The 21,800-nt window shown below is 43.7% G+C and overlaps 2 protein-coding genes across 3 annotated transcripts in view; both read left to right on the top strand.

Annotated features, from left to right (window-relative positions):
- The first annotated feature begins 878 nt into the window (after nt 1-878).
- Nucleotides 879-18,013, top strand: LOC133138617 (tripartite motif-containing protein 16-like). The gene is made up of 7 exons (XM_061257527.1): nt 879-1,564; nt 4,100-4,195; nt 4,411-4,644; nt 4,785-4,941; nt 5,561-5,611; nt 7,976-8,563; nt 17,949-18,013. Exons 1-7 carry the CDS (start codon nt 974-976, stop codon nt 18,011-18,013), a joined length of 1,782 nt encoding a protein of 593 aa, XP_061113511.1. The 5' UTR covers nt 879-973.
- LOC133138361 (kinesin-like protein KIF21B) overlaps nt 17,981-21,800 on the top strand; it is a 90,328-nt gene continuing 86,508 nt past the window's right edge. For both annotated transcript variants that reach the window (XM_061257017.1, XM_061257016.1), the window contains exon 1: nt 17,981-18,355. In XM_061257017.1, coding sequence (XP_061113001.1) covers nt 18,315-18,355 — 41 coding nt within the window. In that variant the 5' untranslated portion in view covers nt 17,981-18,314. The remainder of the gene's footprint in view (nt 18,356-21,800) is intronic.

Raw genomic sequence — 21,800 nt, 5'->3', positions numbered from 1 at the left:
GGGATTATTTTACAACAATATCTCCGTTTATATTTATCATCCTAAATCATATTTTTTGGGCACTCCAGGGAGCATCAATCAAACAGCTGTTTGTTTATTCGTTGTAAGAGAGGCTTTTATCCGTTATCTTCGTATATGATACGTGAGAGGTAATGTTTCATTACATTACATTACATTACATTACATTGCATTTAGCAGACGCTCTTATCCAGAGTGACGTACAACAAAGTGCAAATTAAACACAAGAACAAGTGCAAATAGGACCTGAGAGGACAGTATAGTTCCGAGTCCTAGTGTAAACATGCAAAAAATCAGAACCCTTTAAGATTACAATCAACAACAATCAATTTCGATTTATTTTACACAGTGGTATCTGTTGTATATCATTTTCGACTTCTCTCGTTGCCAAATGTTGTGTTGCACTTAGGAAGGGAGAGAACCCGTATAGCGAGATTCAACAACACAACACTTTAATAAGTATAACAGGGACGAAGCACGTCCTTACAGCAGCCATAAGCAGCCACAACTCCCGGCAAATCTTTATACCTTTTTAAATCCTGTTTCACTTCCCGTTTTCCTGGTCTTACGTCACGAGCATTAAAGGCACAGTTTCTCATTTCTCCAGTTAATGTGCGTACGCATGGGTCAGAGTTTCCGTGGAGGACCGCACATTTTCCCGTCAAGTTCGTTTTTTATAAATGCCAAAGTTTGCTTAGAAAGTGGCCTGCGCATTGTTTTGTGCCTACGCAACGTTTATAAATGAGGCCCCTGGTCTGCCTGCTCTGCTCAGCCTGGCCTCAGTCCAACGTCACACCTCCTGCAGCTGTGGTCAGAACCAGGAAGTCAATGCCACTATCTTTCAAGCAGTTTCAGAGAAACGAAACTGAACTCGATCTCTTTCAGAGAAATAAAACTTAACGTCTCTTTCAGAGATAGGACACTAAACTGTGTCTCATTCAGTGTGAGCAGTGAAATGGCTGAAGGTGGAGTTTTACTGGATCAGGACGAGTTCAACTGTTCGATCTGTCTGGATCTACTGAAGGATCCAGTGGCTATTCCCTGTGGACACAGTTACTGTATGCGCTGTATTGAGGGCTGCTGGGATCAGGATGATTATACTGGCATCTACAGCTGTCCCCAGTGCAGACGGACCTTCACCCCAAGGCCTGTTCTGGGCAGAAACACCATCCTGGCTGAAGTGGTGGAGAAACTGAAGAAGACAGGACTCCACGCTGCTCCTCCTGCTCACTGTTACGCTGGACCTGGAGACGTGGCGTGTGATTTCTGCACTGGGAGAAAGTGCAAAGCCTTCAAGTCCTGTCTGACGTGTCTGGCCTCTTACTGTGAAACTCACCTCCAGCCTCACTATGAATTTCCTCCCCTGAAGAAACACAAACTGGTCAATGCCACTGGAAACCTGCAGGAGAAGATCTGCTCTCATCATGGCAAACTTCTGGAGATTTACTGTCGTACCGATCAGCAGTGTATCTGTATGCTGTGTATGATGGATGAACACAGCGGCCATGAAACAGTCTCAGCTGCGGCAGAAAGTACAGAGAAACAGGTAAGCTTTCATGCTTCGTTACAGAGATGACAGATATCATCTTGGCCGATCACTACAATACGATGGCTTCTTAGCTGTGTATAGTTTGAAATGATTAATACGTTTTGAAAAGGTGCTGAACAACACAGGGATTTCCGGGTCTGAAGTCCAGAGTGATAAGAGCCTAGGTTAGCTCTGGGTGACAGCTTTGTTCACACCCATCACCAGTTCAGAATTAGAACTTTTATTCCCTGGTATTTACACCTAGATGTGATAAGCTACTTAGAACATAGCACCTTTGGTATCAGACCACCCACTTTTTAGATGAGCAAAAGTATTGGAACAGAGAGTATTTAAGTAAATGAAAGTAAATACTTTGCAGTGTTTGGATAGTTAACTTTGGTGACTTTTGCTCTGTTTGTTTGTTTGTTCAAAAATAAAAAAAATATATAAAAAAAAGCCCCTTGTCCTTATCTTTGTTGTACAGGTAGCAGTTGAAATTGTACTTACCTCTAGGGTCTTTCAGCGAACTTATCCCTGGTTATGGGTATGCACTTTGTTGTACGTCGCTCTGGATAAGAGCGTCTGCCAAATGCCAATAATGTAATGTAATGTAAATAACACTTCATATTTGGTAGCATATAACTGCACCAAGCCTACAACCCATTGACATCACCGAACTGTTGCATTCTTCTTTTGTGATGCTTTTCCAGGCTTTTACTGCAGCGTCTTTCATTTGATGTTTGTTTTGGGGGTTTTTTCCACTCAATTGGGTTAAGGTCTGGTGATTGACTTGGCCAGTCTAGAACCTTCCACTTTTTCTCCCTAACGAAGTCCTTTGTTGTGTTGGCAGTGTGTGTTTGTTACCGGCTCAAGGTAACAAAGAAAACGGCAGGAGAGACTTCGCAACTGTTTCACATTTAGGGTTTAATTACGTGAAAACATATGTATTTCAAACTGATCTCAAACGCAAAAGACAAAGCAAAGCTCCCGCCGCTTCTCTGGAAGGCCAGGCCCACTTTATGTCCTCGGCTGGGACACGCCCCGCGCGCTGGCACATCGCATCCAGGAACACACGGGACCAGGCCTACAGGACACCAGAACAGAAATAAGCAACATAATGCAGAATACGGCTGAGAGGCCCAAGTGGCCGTAACAGTGTTGCATCAATATCTTGCTGCATAATGAAGTTCCTCCCAATGAGTTTTGACGCATTTCTCCATAAGTTCACAGACAGAATGTTTTTGTAGACTTCTGAATTCATCCTGCTGCTACCATCATGGGTTGCATCACCAATAAAGATTAGTGATTAGTAATTAGTGATTCCGATTCAAGGCCCTAGTGTTGGCATTTCAGGCTGCTAAAGGGACTGCCCCACCTTACATACAAACCTTTATCACTCCCTACTCCCCAGCTAGACCACTCCGGTCTGCCAGCTCTGGTCGCCTTATGGTTCCCTCTCTACGAGCACCTGGTGGTCAAGCTGTACGTTCACGCCTGTGTTCCGTTCTGGTTCCTCAGTGGTGGAATGACTTGCCTACCACTGTCAGGACAGCAGAATCCCTCCCCCTATTTCAACGCAGACTAAAAACACACCTTTTAAAACTATACCTTAGTCCTCCCTCCTGATTTCCCCCGCCCCCCTTTCTGATATCCCCATCCCTCTTGTCTAACCCCCCAAAAAAAAAAAAAAAAAAAAAAATTGCACTTATGATGACTATATGTTTAGAACAGCGTCTAAAAGCGTCTGCCAAATTACTAAAATGTAAATGTAAATGTAGTGAGCCCACTCCAGAAGCAGCCATGCAAGCCCAAGCCTCCATCGTGCTTCACAGATGAGCTTGTATGTTTTGAATCATGAGCAGATCCCTTCTTTCTCCTCATTTTGGCCTTTTCATCACTTTTGTAGAGGTCAGTCTTGGTCCCATCAGTCTATAAAACTTTGTTCCAGAACTTTTGTGATTCATCCTTGTACTCCTTTACAAATTGTAATCTCTTACTACAGATGAGTGGTTTGCATCTTGTGGTATAGCCTCTATATTGCTGCCCTCTAAGTCTTCTTCTAACAGTTCATTGAGATACCTTCACCCCTGCCCTGTGGAGATGGTTTGTGATGTCACTGACTGATGTTTTGGGGTTTTTCATCACAGCTCTCACAATGTTTCTGTTATCAGCTGCTGTTGTTTTCCTGTTCAATGTCTGTTGGTCAGTAGGCCAGCAGTTTTTTTTTGCTTACCCTTTTACAAGGGTAAAACCAAGTGTAGATCTATTTCTATTTATCATTTAACCAATGAATCTAACAGGACAAATCTGGGCAACAAGAAACACCAGTCAGTCACATGGTCCAATACGTTTGCTCACCTAAACAAATCGGATCTGTCATCTCAAACTCAATGATGGGGATTGATGGGGATTTCAACAAAGGAATTGACCTTGCTGTTGCAAAACTTTTGGAGGGGACTGTATTTTGTCATATTTAAAATCATTTTGAAAATTAAAATGTCATTGAAATGTTCTTCATGGCAATGTGATTTGAGAAAAATGATCTGTCCACAGAAGCAGCTGGGGGTGACGAAGAGTAAATTTCAGCAGAGAATCCAGGAGAGAGAGAAGGAGCGGCAGGATCTGAGACAGCATGTGCAGTCACTCAAGGTGGGTACTGACCAGAGGAGAAGACTATACCTGGCTGCTGGAAGAGCCATTTCAGGGCTCAGTCAGGGCTCTCCTCCAGTCAGCCAGTGAGGAGCCCAGTGTTGGGCCACTTTCCAGTCCTGTGGGGCTCAATCCCACTGAGTCACACTGTGGGGAACAGGCTGATCCCGGTAAGAGCTGTGTGAAAGCCCTCCTCTCTCTGTGTCTCCTAACAGTGGTCTGCTCAGACAGCAGTGGAGGACAGCGAGAGGATCTTTGCTGAGATGATCCGCTCCATGAAGAGAAGGCGCTCTGAGGTGAAAGAGCTGATCAGAGATCAGGAGAAGGCTGAAGTGAGTCGGGCTGAAGGACTCCTGGAGCGACTGGAGCAGGAGATTGCTGAGCTGAGGAGGAGAGAGGCTGAGTTGGAGCAGATTTCAAACACAGAGGATCACATCCATTTCCTCCAGGTACCATCGCCGGCTCTCTGACAGTCTGCACTGTGTATACTGTACATACATGGTAAGACGTGTTCCTCATTTACAATGATCTGCATGGGAATCTGTGTCGAGACTGTTCTCTGTCTGCCTGTCTGTCTGTCTATCTGCAGAGCTGTCAGTCTGTCTATGCCCCTCCTGGACCTGGAGACTTACCCAGCATCACTGTCAGTCCAAACGTCTCATTTGAGGCTGTGAGAAAATCTGTCACTGAAATGAAAGAGATACTGGAGGATGTTTTCAAGGCAGAGTTCAAATTTTCTGGAAGAGGTTGGTGGACAAACTCTTGCATCATGAAAGGCACTTTAAGAGGCTATGTATTATTAATAAGAGGGGTGAGTGACATTTCAGTCTGTCTCACAGGTTATATATGATTTATGAGAGGGGTGAGTGACAGAGCCTTTATTTTTATAAAGGCGAGTCACACAAATGTGGGTCGATAGCCAGCAAACAGATACAGCAGGGATAAGGCAGTTTGTGGTCAAGTGTTCAAGTAATGGGTCAATACAGCAGCTGTAACAAGAAACAGGGAAACACGGAAACGCGAAGCACATAGACAAAAAACACGAAACCTGACAAGGTGGCAGTCTTTCTGACTAGGGCATAACCATTTTTGTTTAAACTTCAGGGAACAAAATACAGCATGACCAGTATGTCTTTGTTTACAAGGATGCAAGATACTGCATAGGGATGAGAGGAGAGAACACAAGTAAAATTCCTCAGCAGTTGATAAAACCATCCTGTCTCATCTCTGATACTGTATTCTGGGTGATATCAGCTGTCATTTACCTGCATATTTTAAAAGTGAAACGAGCATTACATTTCTCCAGGATATTATAAAAAGGGTAATATTTGGAAACTGAACTTTCTTGTGATCCCCCCTCCACAGTGGAATACGTCTCTGATCCAGAGCCCACGACCAGACAGGACTTCTTACAATGTAAGTCTGTAATTAAGCCAAAAATCTAAGAATGAAGCAACAAGAGATAATGAGGGAAAATGAGGAAGTAGATTATTTGTATAATTAATAATTGTCTGCATTCATAACTTCAAGTTCAAGTTCAAGTTACTTTATTTGTACCCGTAGGTAAATTTGTTTGCAGAGAGAGTCACACAATACTTAAAAACACATAAAATACAACAAGCGTATAAAGTGCAGGGTGCAAAAAGTGCTCAGGGGTTCCAATCCTCCAGTGGATCGGTAAATACAACGCAGAATAGACGCATCAGACAGTGGAAAGCTTATCAGCGCTCTGACTTGTTCCACTCAATAATGGCTGCTGGAACAAAGCTATTTCTATAGCGCTTAGTTCTGCACTTTGGGACGGCAAGTCTACACCCAGAAGGGAGAAGCCGGAATTCACTGTGCAGAGGGTGGAACTCATTTACGATTGAGCTGGATATTCGCTGTAGCTGCCTGATGTATAGAAACTCAGGATTAAGCTGTTGCTCCCCCCCGATCAATTTACTAGACCATTTCTGGTTCAAAGAGTTTCTGTTCTTCAAAGAAAGATTACCAAACCATGACACCAAAGAAAAAGACATGATGGACTCAATAAAAGCACGATAAAATAGGGTCATCATGGTTCTGTCAATATGGAACCGGGACAGTTTTCTCAAACAATATAAACGCTGGTGCCCCTTTTTGCACACAGCTTCACAATTCATTTCAAACTTCAATTGTGAGTCAATAATTGTCCCAAGATATTTGTACGATTGTACACACTCGACAGTTTGGCTCTTAATGGATGCAACTTCATGTGTGTGGGCCTTTTTTCTAAAATCAATTTGCATATCTTTAGTCTTAGATATGTTTAAATGAAGATAAGATTCCTCACACCATTTGGCAAAGTCATCGATGACTGGACCGTGGCCAATTTCAGAATCCTGTAGCAGGCTGACTATGACCGTATCGTCTGCGTACTTTCAAAAGGTCCTGTTGTCATATGTGCTCTGACATATATTTGTGTAGAGAATGAATAAAAGTGGTGAAAGCACGCACCCTTGTGGGGAGCCAGTGGATAAGCAGACTGATAGGGTTTCATTTACCCTCACTCTCTGTGTCCTGTTAGTTAAAAAATCAAGGATCCAGCCCACCAGATTGTTGCCTAAGTTGAACTGTTCTAAAAGTCTACTGATTAAAATGTGAGGTTGAATGGTATTAAAAGCACTAGAAAAATCCACAAATAAAAGTCTAGCATGAGACCCATTCCCTTCCAAGTGTTTAACCAGCAAGTTAAGCAAGGTCACTGTTGCATCCTCTACTCCTCTGTGTGGCCTATATGCAAACTGCATGGAGTCAAGTGCGTGCTCAGTTTCCTTTAAAACTTCTGACTTGACCAGTTTTTCAAAGACTTTCATTACGATGGATGTGAGGGCGACTGGTCTAAAATCATTAAGAATTTTGGGGCTACAAGTTTTGGGAACAGGGACTACCACCGCATCCTTCCAAATCTTAGGGACATGCTGCTCCTGTAATGACCTGTTAAAAATATAATGGAATACAGGGCTCAGTTGTCTCGCACAAGATTTAACTAGACGACCACAGATATTGTCAGGTCCATGGCTCTTGTTTATTCTTACAGAGAGGAAGGCCTGTTGTACATCATTTAGGTCTATGGCAAAGTGCTGGTTCTCCTCCAGTTTGTGACTCAGTTCTTGAATTTCCCTGCTAAAATCAAAAGTATCAAAACGATTATAAAAACAGTTAAGAGCATTAGCAAATTCAATATCAGAATTGAAACCGTCTAGTGTGGCCTGACGGCCGCTCTTTGAATCTCCAAGGCCTGCTTTTCATGCTTGACCAAGCTGAACCAAGGTTATTTGCGGCCATCTTATTTTCTAGTTCAGATTTATAATTTTGTTTCGCTCTTAAAATGTCCAATTTCAGTTCCTTGGTTGCTATGTGCAGGTCAGCGGCAACTGACTTGCTTTAAGGATCTTGTTCATCTCCATCAGATCTCAGTTCAGTTACAGTCATCCTGGTATTAAACAAATTGATCATATACGATAATATACTATATATGCTGTAGTAGGATGGTGTGAATAAAGGTACCAATATACGGCAATATAAAATAATTAAGATCATATGCATAGTGGTTGAAAATTAAATAAATAAGTGAAAAATAACTTTAAACTTGTTTGTGTCTTCTTTTAAAAGCTTTAAAAGAAGAAGAACAATAACGAAAAGATGATATTTGAGATTATAATATGACATTTAAATATATAAAATATGAAAGATGTATAAAATATATATGTTGTGTAAAATATATGAGTGGAGCTCTCCTCTCTTCTCCTCCATCAGATGGCTGTCAGCTCGCGCTGGACCCCAACACAGCAAATCGCCACCTCTGCCTGTCTGAGGGGAACAGAGAGGTGACCTGGGTGGGAGAGATCCAGTCATGGCGCGATCATCCTGAGAGATTTGACGACTACCCCCAGGTGTTGTGCAGAGAGGGCGCGTCTGGACGCCATTACTGGGAGGCTGAGTGGAGTGGAGCCGGGGTTGATATAGCAGTCTCATATAAAGAGATCAGCAGGAAAGGGATGAGTCATGCCAGTATTCTGGGAGGTAATGACAAGTCCTGGAGTTTGTGCTGCTCCCCTCGTATTCACTATGTCTTTCACAATAATAAGAGTGTTAAAATCCCCGCTCCTGCCTCCTCTAGAATAGGAGTGTACCTGGATCACAGGGCAGGAACTCTGTCCTTCTACTGCGTCTCTGACACAATGACCCTCCTGCACACAGTCCAGACCACATTCACTCAGCCCCTCTATCCTGGGTTTAGGGTTTATAAGAAATCCTCTGTAAAACTCTGTGATCTGGAGAGAGAGGGAGACAGAGAGAGGGGATGGAGGGAGACAGTGAGAGAGAGGGAGACAGAGAGGGGGAGGGGAGGAGAGACAGAGGGGATGGAGAGAGGGAGGACAGAGAGAGAGGGAGGAGAGAGGGAGCGGAGGAGAGGCGAGAGAGGGAGGAGAGAGAGAGAGGGAGGGGAGGAGAGACAGAGGGGATGGAGAGAGAGAGAGTAAGAGAGAGAGGGAGGGGAGGAGAGACGGAGGGGATGGAAAGAGAGGGAGGAGAGAGAGAGAAGGAGGGGGAGAGAGACAGATAAATAATTTTTGAAGCTATATTTATATTTGAAGCTATATTTGAAGCAATAGCTCTTTATGGCAGTGAGGTGTGGGGTCTACTCAATCAAGAATTTGACAAATGGGAAAAACCAATTCCAATTGAAACATATCTTAAAGTTACATAGAAACACAACAAATAATGCATGCAGGGCAGAATTAGGCCAATACCCACTACTTATCAAAATACAAAAAAAGGCAATGAAATTTTGGAAGCACTTAAAACATAGTGACCTCCACTCAAGTCAATACAAAGCTCTGCGATACCAAGAGTTCAGCACTCTGGCCCTGAAACTTAGTTCTCATACAGGAACACATACTAACACCTCACTGGTTCAGGGTCAGAACAAAACTACAAAACCAATTAGAATCAACCAAATTGCTACGCAACTGAAACAAAATGATATCACTCATTGGGAAACAAACAAAATCACAAAGTAAAATTAAATCTTGTCTGGTCCTAAAAAGACAGTACACTGTAGCAAACTCTCTAACCACAATCACAGACACAAAACTGAGAGCCACTTTGACGAGGTAGACTCAGTGAGCACCGTCTAGCCATCGAGAGGCAGGCACCAGAAATCACGGCTGCCAGAAGACAGAAGATTGTGCCAACATTGCAAAGAAAACTAAATTGAAACAGAGAAACACCTTTTGATCGAATGTCCCAAATTTGACCAAATTCGCAATGAATTCTACCCCAAATTTAACCAAAAATGTCCCCAATTCTTAAACACGTGATACAGATAAGATACCTTTTTATTAGGAGAAAACAAGGATTGCTGCATCCTAGCAGCACAATTCATCTTTTAGACAGTGAATGACCTGGTCCTGCACACACATACATGAAAACACACAACATGCAGACACACGCACAACACACAGATACTGCACACACACACACACGCAGAACACACAGATACTGCACACACACACACACACACACACACACACAGATACTGTCCACACACACACACACATGCACACACACGCAGAACACACACACACAGATACTGCACACACACACACACACACACACACACACACGCACAACACACAGATACTGCACACACACACACACACACACATACACACACGCAGAAAACACAAGACACAGATACTGCACACACACACACACACACACACACACGCACAACACACAGATATTGCACACACACACATGCACAACACACACACACACAGATACTGCACACACACACACACATTTAGCCCATGACATGTTACTGCTTCACACAAGCACACACAGTTATTGTTAATATTGTATATTGTATATTCTGATTTACAATGAGGGCGGCACGGATGGTGCAGTGGGTAGCACTGCCGCCTCACAGCAAGGAGGTCCTGGGTTTGAATCCCTGTCGGCTGGGGCCTCTCTGTGTGGAGTTTGCATGTTCTCCCCGTGTTCATGTGGGTTTCCTCCGGGTACTCTGGCTTCCTCCCACAGTCCAAAGACATGCAGGTTAGACTGATTGGAGAGTCTAAATTGGCCGTAGGTATGAGTGTGTGTGTGTTAATGGTGGTGTGCGATGGACTGGTGACCTGTCCAGGGTGTATTCCTGCCTTTCAGCCAGTGTATGCTGGGATAGGCTCCAGCCCCCCTGCGACCCTGTTCAGGATAAGCGGGTTAAGATAATGGATGGATGGATGGATGATTTACAATGACTAATTATTGTTATTTCATGTAGTTTTTGTTTTTGTTTTTTGTTGTTCATCCAAGTGAGCTAATTTGTCATGCCAATAAAGCATTTTGAATTTTATTTAATTGAAAGAGGAAGGGGAAGAGAGAGGGAGAGAGAGAGGGAGGGGAAGACAGAGATGCAATTGAAAAAAGTCAACATAAAAAATCAGGGTTGCCCATAGAGGAATGTTTATATGGTCACTGTAAGACAGGAGAGGTGGAGACAGAGATGCACTTCCTCCTAAAATGTGAGAAATATTTGGAAATCAGAAAAACATAGTTTACCAAATTTTCTAAAATTATAAAATCATTTCCTTCCCTGACAAACTCTGAAAGCTGAAAGTTATTCTGGGAGACGGGTCAACTGCCCCAATCGCAGCAGAGTGTGTTTCAGCCTGCCACAGTGAGAAACCATCCAGACAGAAGCTACAATGTGTTACCTGCTCAACTTGTAACATACTATAATTACAATTAACAATTGTAACTAAATCCCCTCAATCGTTTTTTTTGTTTGTTTTAATAATCATTTTATTATGATTATTTTATTTTGAAATTGCTGTGTTTGTGTGTCTATATTTTAGGTAATGATTTGGCAATATTTACTATATGTATTTCATGCCAATAAAGCACATTGAATTGAAATGGAATTTAAATTGAATTGAGAAAGGAGAGAGAGACGGGAGGAGGGAGGGATGGAGAGAGGGGGGAGAGAGAGGGATGGGACAAAAGGGGGGAGGGATGGAGAGAGAGGGGGAGAGAGGGATGGAGAGAGGGGGGATGGGACAAAAGAGGGAAGGAGAGAAAGAGAGAGAGAGAGATATGGGGGGGAGGTGAGGGGCCATACAGCACACACATTATAGTGCAATAAGGGCAATAAATGTTGACCAGAGACTACAATGTCAACATTTCCGATGTAAACTTAATGACCAGGCCCTGGAGAATGTGTCTATGGCTGTTTCTATGTGCAATCAGGTGTGGTTACAAACGGCCACGTATGTATCTCTTGAAAAGCAATGTTACGTCTAAAATGTACTCAACATTTTTCCAAAGCAATTACGCTAAATGGGCGTTGTAGAGTGTTGCAAAACACCAAATGGTAATTTCAAAGGTTTAAATATGGCCGTGGTTCGACCACTGTACACAGTGATCAACCTTTCTATTTTTCTTACTGAAATGTGCCGGTTCATCAATGAATCAGTCCACCAGCTACTGGATATCCTTCACAATTCCTCTCCCAAATACATCTATTGCAAATTAGGTTATTACCACAAGGGTGTGCTGCTCAACCGAACATACCAGTAACCTGTCCTTTAGAAATAGCCCACGGTGTGATTACCTTACACAAATCCTCCAGTGTGCTGGGCTCCAATAACAAAAACAAACATGTGAAAAGGCAAGATGTAAAGGTACAAGAGGTAAGGTTTTTGTGTTCAAACATTATTACAAGACTATCCCTTCCTATCATTGAAAAAGGCTCACTGACATGTTGACTCACCCTCTGCCTCTGTTTATAGCCCTTTTGGGTTTCAAAATATACAGTTGACCTACTGACACTCAGTACCAAAACATTGTACAGCTTTAGAATAATACAAGCTCATTGGTTGAGCATTGGGGGGTAACGTCCGCGCGTTCACAGAGAAGGGGGAGGGATAAACAGTGTTGTGGTTTTAGGGTGTTTGTTGCTGCAATTCCTCTCTTGACCGTTAGAAGTCTGAAATGACCTATTGTATTTTTAAGAGCACAAGAACATAGGAATACACAATAACGAGAACAGGCAATTCAGCAGATCTACTATAATTATAGTTAGTGTAAGCTCCAGAACTGCATCAAGACTTAGGGTGTCTGTCTTTACTACATGTGTATTACACTATGTGTATCAATACTGATATTATGTCAAATTTCTCATTTCCATATGATGCTTTCTTGTTCTGCTGACAGAACCCAGCCTAAAAATATAGTGTTGTTCACTTTGTAAATCAGTTTTAGGAATAAAAAAATGGAATCAATGTCTCAGGTTTTGTCCAAAACGCACATACTTAGTACACTACTCGTATGAAAATCAGTCTGAAATGTAGAACGAGTATGCTAGTATGCGGTTTCGAACATAGCCTCAGTCTCCTTTTGGAAAGCCTGAAGATATAAGTATCTAAAATCTTTCTTCATACATTTTGCATTTCATATCATAAACAAATTTGTCGCTAGCCTGTTTGATTGGTTAACAAACCTCACCTGGTTTCTTGGGCCTATACTGGTTAGCATTTTCATGTGAGAAACCAGCTTTCGAGCACCACTGCTGGCTATGTTGGGCTAATGTTTTCAATGCAATCCAGTAAAGAGGAACGTAATGCTACAGTTTTTTAACTTTGAGCTGCAGTGGGACCAGCTCCCCTCATCTCCAGTATCTCCATTTTGAAGACAAACTGTCACGTTTCATGTTTGTCACGTCATGTTTCATGTTTAGTCATTGTCTTAGTTATGTTATTGTCATGTCACGTATTATTATGTGTGTGAGATATGTGTGTATATGTGTGTATGTATAAGCTACTGGATGCCTAAAATTTCCCCTGGGATGAATAAAGTATCTATCTGTCTATCTTATGTTAGTCTAGTCTCGCCATGTTGTTATGCTTTATTTCTTATTACATTTAATTTTCATGTCATGTTACGTTTCATGTTTCGTTGTTATGATTTAATTGTTAGTCTTGTCTTGCCACGTTATGTAGTTTATTCATGTCTTATTTCGCAAACTTGTTATATCACGATTTATGTTGTTTCATGTTATGTTGTTCTCTTCATTGATTAGCATACTTTTTTGTGTCTTTCTGCAAACCTTGCATTCATGCTTTCTCTCTTTCCCTTTCTGTCACTCACGCTTCCCTAATTGTTTCAATTTCCCTTGTCTACTTACTAATCTACTAACTTTAGATCAGGATTAGGCAATACTAACATTCTAACCATGTGTTCATGTTAACTTACGTTTCTTGTGCATGTCATTTACTAATTTACTAATGCTAGGACAGGATAGGTTTATTACTAACGATTACTAATTATCTTGTTAACCTGTCAATCCTCCACACCTGATTTCCATTCTCATGCTGCTCTCAAGCTAATTGTCTACACCTGCATATATAACTCGGTTCCATGTCATGTCTTTGCGAAATTGTTGCCTCCTGTTCGTCAGTGCACTTTTTTGCGTTTTTGTCAAGTTATTGTCTACCTGTTAAGACCATTGCCTGCCTGTACCACAACCTTTGCCTGCTGTTTTTGTACTTCTGCCCCGCGGAGCGGACTTCAGTCTTGACTCTTGCGCCGTCATCGACCCCGAGCCTGCCTGCCGTCCGTCTGCACTACTGCCCCGCTGACAGCTTTCCTGGTTACTGGACTTGCATGGTTTACCGATTACGAGACTCCCTTCTCCCTCAGTAATGTACTTTGGTTTTCACGTGTATGAACTTTGCTTGTTGTTTGACTATGCTCACTGGACATTCCCTGAATAAAGCCCTGACGGGACTTTATTACATCCCTGTTTCTGAGTCATGCATTTTGGGTCCAACCCCCCACGCACCCATCTCACAAACTGCTGCTTGCAGTCTCTGGTTTTCTTTGGTAGTGTTGCTGGCCGTAAGCTGACCTGGCCTGGTCTTCAAGCCGTACCAACCCAGACTAGGAAGAGCAGCCAGCTCATCTGGAGCTTCAGCAGCTTCAGACCCAGACTGTCAGTCTTGTTAGAGAGATAGCTAAACACAAAATGTAAAATACAGAGCATGTTTTAATAAATGGCAAAATGTATTGTATTACAGAAATTAATCGTGTTCATTCTCACATTCTGTGACTATACATCATGAGCTTATGCAGTGAAAAAATGTTCTACACTATGTGCAATAAAACAAGAATGTGTGGCAACAATGGATTTATGTTTAAATATTGTATATAACTTCAGATTTGTGGATGTATTGTGTCTATCTATACGTTTCCTTATGGGCCGTAGTTAGTTTTCTGTGAGTATGGCAGTTGCGTAATCCCAACTGCAAATCAAAGGACAGGGTTTATTGAAGATTTGAATCAGTTTAGGACTTCAAAGTCTGTTTTAATAAATCATGGAGAGGGATTTGGTAACAGAACAGTCTTCAATATCTCATCCTAGGAAACTGTCCACCTCCCTCCTCCCTCTATCCCTCCTTCCTCTCTCCCTCTATCCCTCCTTCCGCTCTCTATCCCTCCCCCCCTTCTGCTCTCTATCCCTCCCCCCTTACACTCTCTATCCCTCCCCCCTTCTGCTCTCTATCCCTCCCCCCCTTCTGCTCTCTATCCCTCCCCCCTTCCACTCTCTATCCCTCCCCCCTTCCACTCTCTATCCCCCCCTTCCGCTCTCTATCCCTCCCCCCCTTCCGCTCTCTATCCCTCCCCCCTTCCTCTCTCTCTCTATCCCTCCCCCCTTCCGCTCCCTCTCCCTCCTCCCTTCCACTCCCTCTCCCTCCCCCCCCTTCCGCTCTCTATCCCTCCCCCCCTTCCGCTCCCTCTCCCTCCCCCCCTTCCTCTCCCTCCCCCCTTCCTCTCTCTATCCCTCCCCCTTCCGCTCTCTATCCCTCCCCCCTTCCACTCCCTCTCCCTCCCCCTTCCACTCCCTCTCCCTCCTCCCTTCCACTCCCTCTCCCTCCCCCCCTTCCGCTCTCTATCCCTCCCCCCCTTCCGCTCCCTCTCCCTCCCCCTTCCTCTCTCTATCCCTCCCCCCTTCCGCTCTCTATCCCTCCCCCTTCCACTCCCTCTCCCTCCCCCCCTTCCGCTCTCTATCCCTCCCCCCCTTCCGCTCCCTCTCCCTCCCCCCTTCCACTCTCTATCCCTCCCCCTTCCACTCCCTCTCCCTCCCCCCCTTCCGCTCTCTATCCCTCCCCCCCTTCCGCTCCCTCTCCCTCCCCCTTCCTCTCTCTATCCCTCCCCCCTTCCGCTCTCTATCCCTCCCCCTTCCACTCCCTCTCCCTCCCCCCCTTCCGCTCTCTATCCCTCCCCCTTCCACTCCCTCTCCCTCCCCCCCTTCCGCTCTCTATCCCTCCCCCTTCCACTCCCTCTCCCTCCCCCCCTTCCGCTCTCTATCCCTCCCCCTTCCGCTCTCTATCCCTCCCCCCTTCCGCTCTCTATCCCTCCCCCCTTCCGCTCTCTATCCCCCCCCCTTCCGCTCTCTATCCCTCCCCCCTTCTGCTCTCTATCCCTCCCCCCTTCCGCTCTCTATCTATCCCTCCTTCCTCTCTCTCCTTCTCAGTGTTATACACAAACACCTGGTCTAATATCACTGCTCAGTATGGGGCTAGAATTCCAGGCATTTCAGGTATTTGAGTGCTGCCCGTCTGCACCTGTAGCTATCATACCAGCCCTTTCCCAAAGAAAACTGCCAACAACTTATCCTGGGTTCCTTAAACACAACATGTTCCTCTCGTACTTGTTTACGGAAAAGGGGAAATATTTTAGTCGAGTGAGTGATTTGTTTTTAGTCAAAAATGTCAGTTAGAACCATAGAATTCTCGGCTCATGAGAGGGAATGCTCAAGTGACTGTTTTCTTGGATGAGGGAAAAATGCAGAATGTAAACACAATGTTATGAACACCTTGCTTGCTGCTCCCCATCTGCTCAACTCATCTCTGATCTCCCGCGCCTTTCACCACTAGCTTGCGCACGTAACACTTAGCAAGTGAAAGTAGGTAAGTCAGGTATTCACAAGTGGTTACTGAGTGAAGGAATGCCACAAAAGAAATTCCTCTGTGATTTTTCTGTATTTTTTTTTTCCAGGAAGGAGCATAAACATGCCTCTGGACCATTTGTAATAAACAAGTAGGGTATATTTTATTGGATAACACATTTCTTTCATATTCAAAAACATTCATAAAAACAGACACATCCATTTCAAATTGAAATTCACAGGAATATTTGCACAATTATGATATGCATTAAAGGAAAGGCGTTAACTCTATTCAAGAATAACCAAAAATGTACTGAAATTATTTTAACTGATATTCAATAAACTAATCTGAATGTTGCGTGACCGATTCCATTCCATGCCAATTCCATGCATGGCATATCCAGATAAAAGCAATTAAGGAAACCTTTGGACGTTTAGGTAATATCATAAACCTTGCACTGCTCCTTGGTCTCTACCGCGCAGTTGAGTAATCCCTTGTAACACCAGCAGTGATCCTCTTTACAGACGCAATTCCTTATGCAACTGTCCTAAACACGTTTCTATATCGGCTACAATAGCACGACGGGAAAGATATAGGACGGCTCACTGATGTGCATGGTGCGGGCAGAGAGAACACGCGCACAGCTGTCAGTACGTAACGGCATTAGAATAACAGAATCCCTACGTTTTTGTTCTGGGAGCGTTGCGTAAGTAGGCCATATTGCAAGGACAGTGAACTTGGAGTTCAAACCTCCGGCGAGGATTGTCACTTATAACCGTGGCTGCATATCAGTCAGTTCAGAAAACCTATGTACGGTAGCCTGCATAGAATGCGCAGACGTATTTAATCTGGAGACTCATGACACGTGTGCTACCCAGCGTGCTAACAAACTTTATACACAAACCTAAACACTTTAATACAATTAAGCATTTGTAACTGCCTACTTTGTCCAGTCTCTGGATATTCCTGAAAGTATGTATTGCTCCAAACTGGTGTGACCAATAATAGGGAAACCCTCCATTTGTGGATGAGGTGAGGAACTCGACAGGATTTGATTCTGGGCAGCAGGGCGAATCAATACACCCAAGAACACGAAATACTGTTTTATTTATAGATTTATACGCCAGATTCGCCCCAACTTTGCGTAGAACAACAACCACGCGGCTGCTGTTTAAAAGGATTAAAAGAAGGTGGACTAAAAAGACCTCACGAGAAAGGCTGACTCAGCTGCCTGGTCGACAGCAGAGAAAGTTCCTTCCCTTTTCTTATTGAAATGTGCCATCGACACGCCTTATACTGATACATATAGAAACTTGACTAACTGAAAAACACGATGTGTTCGTAAAAGTATGATACAATTGTCCAACCATTTACAGAGCTGCATAGTAGACTGACCGCTGACTTGCTGGGGTGTCATTGTAGTTTTCAAATTCACGGGAGACGTGTGCCTGCAGCCTCCCGTAGATATGTGCATGTTATTCTGCGCGCACACTGCGCAGCCTTCGACCTCTGGGGTGTTAATGTCTGACCTTCTGTCTTCTGTGGGAGACCCCAAACATTCTTGTTTCGTGCCAGTTTAATGCGTTTCAGATGCGTAGCAGTCTGTGACAGTTGTACACCCGAGCCACAGCATGAACGGGCCCTCCCCCACGCACTTTAATTCCACCGGTGCATTCTAATTGGTTATTATTATAAAGGAGGCGGAGAAGTCGGGCTTCTGTGATGGTTAGGTACCTGTCAATCGAGTGTGGCTTCGCCCCGCCCCCTTTATTCAGGGCAGCTTCGCAGATTCACGTTGACTCCTGGGACGATCGGGTTTGTGGTGCGACGCAACCTGTGAAATATTTCACACGCTTAGGATAGGATGTTGCTCGCTAACTGCAGTGCACAAAAAGACGAAAAGAGAGACCTGCGGTGCAACCAGAAACTTCAGAATGACAGTTAAAGTAGCAAGCTGCAGTCTGGAGGAAGGTGTCTAGCCATGCGCTGTTTTGTGATGCCAATGGACATGTTTTTGACCTGACAAAGTTTTGGTTTATATTCCTCTTTTGCGCAAAAACGGGATTATCCTCTTTTACGAACTTAAGCGTCGATCACAGTGGAAGAAATCAACCAGAGGCTAACGATTGGAATACGTAATAATGGCGACACAAAATGACTGCTGTGTCAAGGTTTGCTTAAGGTAAGCCAAAGTAACTGAACGTTTCTGTATGGATTACTGTACCGCGGTGGTTGTGAACTACCATCTGGACTTTCGTTGAGAGATACTGCATGTGTTTGTGTGGTTATTGTTAACACTAAACAAGGAATTAGGTGTTTCGTGTTGTTCAGTCTCTGACACCCAGCTGCAATAATGCTTTCAAAACGCTCCGCATGCTAGATACAACTCTTGAGTAGATAAGAGGTTTGTTGCTGCAACATGTTTGTGAGTACGGTACTGTAGTTCCCTCTGCAGTAGCCCAATGTGGACCACTCGTTTCACTCGTGTTTAAGGTAATGTGTTGGAACTACCGAAGGAAAAGTTCACATTTCACTTATTTGGTGGAACTGCGATGTAGCTACAGCAATTTGTTCGTGGCTGGAACTTGCGTGCTGCGGGTTGCTGCTGCACAGGTGCTTCTGTGTGCTGTCAGGCGGCGGGACTCCGCTAATTGAATCTCTGGGTGACTTATCGGCGGCCAGACCGATTGTAACTTTCAGTTAGGCGCGTTTTCACTTCCCGTTTTTTTTTAGTTTTCTGTGTTTATGCACGAAAGAACAAACGTGTACACACGCAAGACATTGCAGCATTGACCAGTGTCAGTGGCACAACGCCAATTTGCCTTGCAAAATAGTGGAATGTATTATGAAAATATTTTTCTGTTGTTCTAGGTTGTGCAAACATTTAGCACTGTTTGACAGTTAGGCAGCCAAACGTCTATGGATCGAAATCAGTAAAAAAAAAAAGGATTTTATGACTGTTTATTAGATGTTGACATCGTATACCCCGCTTGAACTGAGTGTCTGCTGTGTACAGTTTACGCGGGGAAGGAGGGAGTTGTCGGATTGTACTGCGTATCCCAGACAAACCTGGAATGGGAATAAATATATGACCTATGGGCTATGGTCTGGTCTGGAAGTGTGGTTTTAAAATGATTTAATCGCTGGAGGCTTCCATGGCCCAATTGAATTGGGCAGCCAGGCAGACCAGGCTACTTCCGAGCCTTGTGTTCTGTTATTATGTTCAGTTAATGGAAAAAGGGAATTGAAATATTATAAATGTGTCAAATGGGGAACACTTGCAACCGAACGAGACTTTATCTAAATTTTAGATAGTGAAAGCAGCCACAACAATATTTAGTCACTATTACCACAATTAAAGTAGTCTTTAGGAACATTTTACTGTACACCCAATTGCAACTACGTCGGCTTGCACACGCCACAGGTAATATGAATCACAAAGCATTTGTCTTTTATATAATTGATGCCAAACAAATACAATAATAAACACGCACTTCTCATCATAATTTGTAAAAATGGCAAGCTGCTGTATCTTGGTCGAATTCATTCATCCATCCATCGCACAGGTTTTTTCTAATTCTGTTAATTTGATGAAAGTTACATCATTGTGAATCTCACAGGGCAAATTACTTTGAGTTTGGCTATAGTTGCAGAAGACCCTATATTGATTCCAATACCGGTAGCATTGAAACGGTCAAGACCAGAAATGGCACAAAGTTGCATGCAGGTTAAGCAGAAGGGCAACATTGCCTGCTGCATAATGTAGTTTTAGTTTTAAACCCTATGAAAATCAGCTGTTACTGTGAAAGCCTTGATGCGAGGAATGGATTTGGGGAGGGATGGCTGTGTGAAACCCAGAGGATTGGCCATTCCACAACCAAAACCACCATCATCAAATCTCACCATTCGGTCAAGTTAACTTCCATGTGAACTCTCCACGTCCTGCTTGTCCTCAATCTCCAACCTCCACCGTCAGGATGCCACTTCCTCTGCCTCTGACTGGAACTTGCAGAACTCAATTTACCAGCAATTTACCAGCATTGTTGACTCCAGGGTTTGCTTGAAAAAGGCGATGTACCACACAAGGTTTTGGAAAGGGGGCTGATGGGAGTTGCAGTCCCAATCGTGTCAAACGCACTTCAAAGTCTCAGGCTCTGGACTTCACCTTTTCATGCACACCTAGGCATTAGCATCCTCTGGGTGCATAAGGCCTGACTGATGCTTCATCCGGCAGCCTCCGTATGGAGGGGCTGTACGGTACTGCTAGGAGACCCCGTATGGAGTCTGTTTTTACAACATAAAACATCTGACACTTGGACACTAGGTTCAGTTTCAAATGAAATGTTCTGTCAAAGATTCTGGCTCTTGCGATTCACCAGAGACTGGGTTGCATAGTCTTAATGTTGAAAATTCTGAGTGTTAATATAACACAGGCCAAGAGGGATATACAGTAAATGTATTCAGACAAAAATGTATTGGGCTAAATGTAGCCTACAATTTAGCCTGATGCATTTAATATCATGTATCATGGAATGTGCACTCTTGTCCAATTTATGAATTAATTTATTTGCCTCTGTAGTCCATTACATTATTACATTACATGTCATCTAGCTGACGATTTTATCCAAATTGACATACAGTTGATTAGACTAAGTAAGAGTCCCCCCTGGAGCCATGTGGCTTATCGTGGCTACAGGCTGCCAGTCATGTACCTTAGCCACTAGGCTACAGGCTGCCCCAGTCATGTACCTTAGCCACTAGGCTACAGGCTGCCCCAGTCATGTACCTTAGCCACTAGGCTACAGGCTGCCCCATGGAGCACCTCTGTCCTCTTCCCTCCTGAGTGAATGTAAGGCAGACAGTCTTTTGCCTCAGCGCTGTACATCCGGGGGAGAAAACAGTTTTCCGGAAACCGGTGGGAAATCCCAGAGAAGATAACTGAAGGTTATCATAGGAGGCGATGGTGTTGTGTCCGCTTTAGATTTCAGACACCGGTCTTCCTGAGTTTCAGATAAGTCTGCTTCAGCGGGTCCCAGGAAGCACAGTGTTGCTCCCTGTCCTCCAAGGATTATTTATGTCACTGTTTGGTGTGGCTCTATCTGGGAATAAACAGTACGGTAACTTTGAAACAGAATATTCGAAACCAATATTCACAGAAGTGCTTGTGAACGTCTGGGAAGTGTCTTGTAAATGTGCTTGCAAACAAATGCAGCTGCAAAAGTCTGTAGTCCTTAGACTTGGACTTACTTTCGACTTAGAAGCACGTTAACTTGTCATGTTGTGTACAATGATAAAAACAATCAAATTTCTATTGCGAATAGAAGGTTAATACATAGTGTCATTCGTAATGAAATTAGAAAATCTTGATATTGATTCTTTCAATTAAATTCTTCTCATTTAGTTTAAAAGCCTTTTTGAGGTAGGTACTGGGCGTGAGGTGATCTTCCGGGTGTTAAACCCGTACCCCGGGTTGGTAAAGGGGTGGTGTACTGTTATTCAGTCATTGGGGGCGAGGTGACATTAACCCTGGGTTTTATCGACGGTGGTGTGTCATGCGCCTTGGTGAGGTTCAGAGCGGTTGCTGAACAGTTTTATTTTGGCAGAAATGAAACGCTTCACGCTGGCCC

The sequence above is a fragment of the Conger conger genome, chromosome 10 (genome assembly GCF_963514075.1).
Source record: "Conger conger chromosome 10, fConCon1.1, whole genome shotgun sequence".
Lineage (NCBI taxonomy): Eukaryota > Metazoa > Chordata > Actinopteri > Anguilliformes > Congridae > Conger > Conger conger.
The sequence above is the reverse complement of the archived record's forward strand: the minus strand, read 5'-3'. Positions and strand labels throughout refer to the sequence as shown.

Excerpts from the sequence above, each read along its gene's own strand:
- LOC133138617 (XM_061257527.1), top strand. The coding sequence starts at position 974 with ATGGCTGAAGGTGGAGTTTTACTGGATCAGGACGAGTTCAACTGTTCG. Across the intron at positions 4,196-4,410 it reads AGCATGTGCAGTCACTCAAG|TGGTCTGCTCAGACAGCAGT; the intron begins GTGGGTACTGAC and ends GTCTCCTAACAG. Across the intron at positions 4,942-5,560 it reads GTTCAAATTTTCTGGAAGAG|TGGAATACGTCTCTGATCCA; the intron begins GTTGGTGGACAA and ends CCCCCTCCACAG.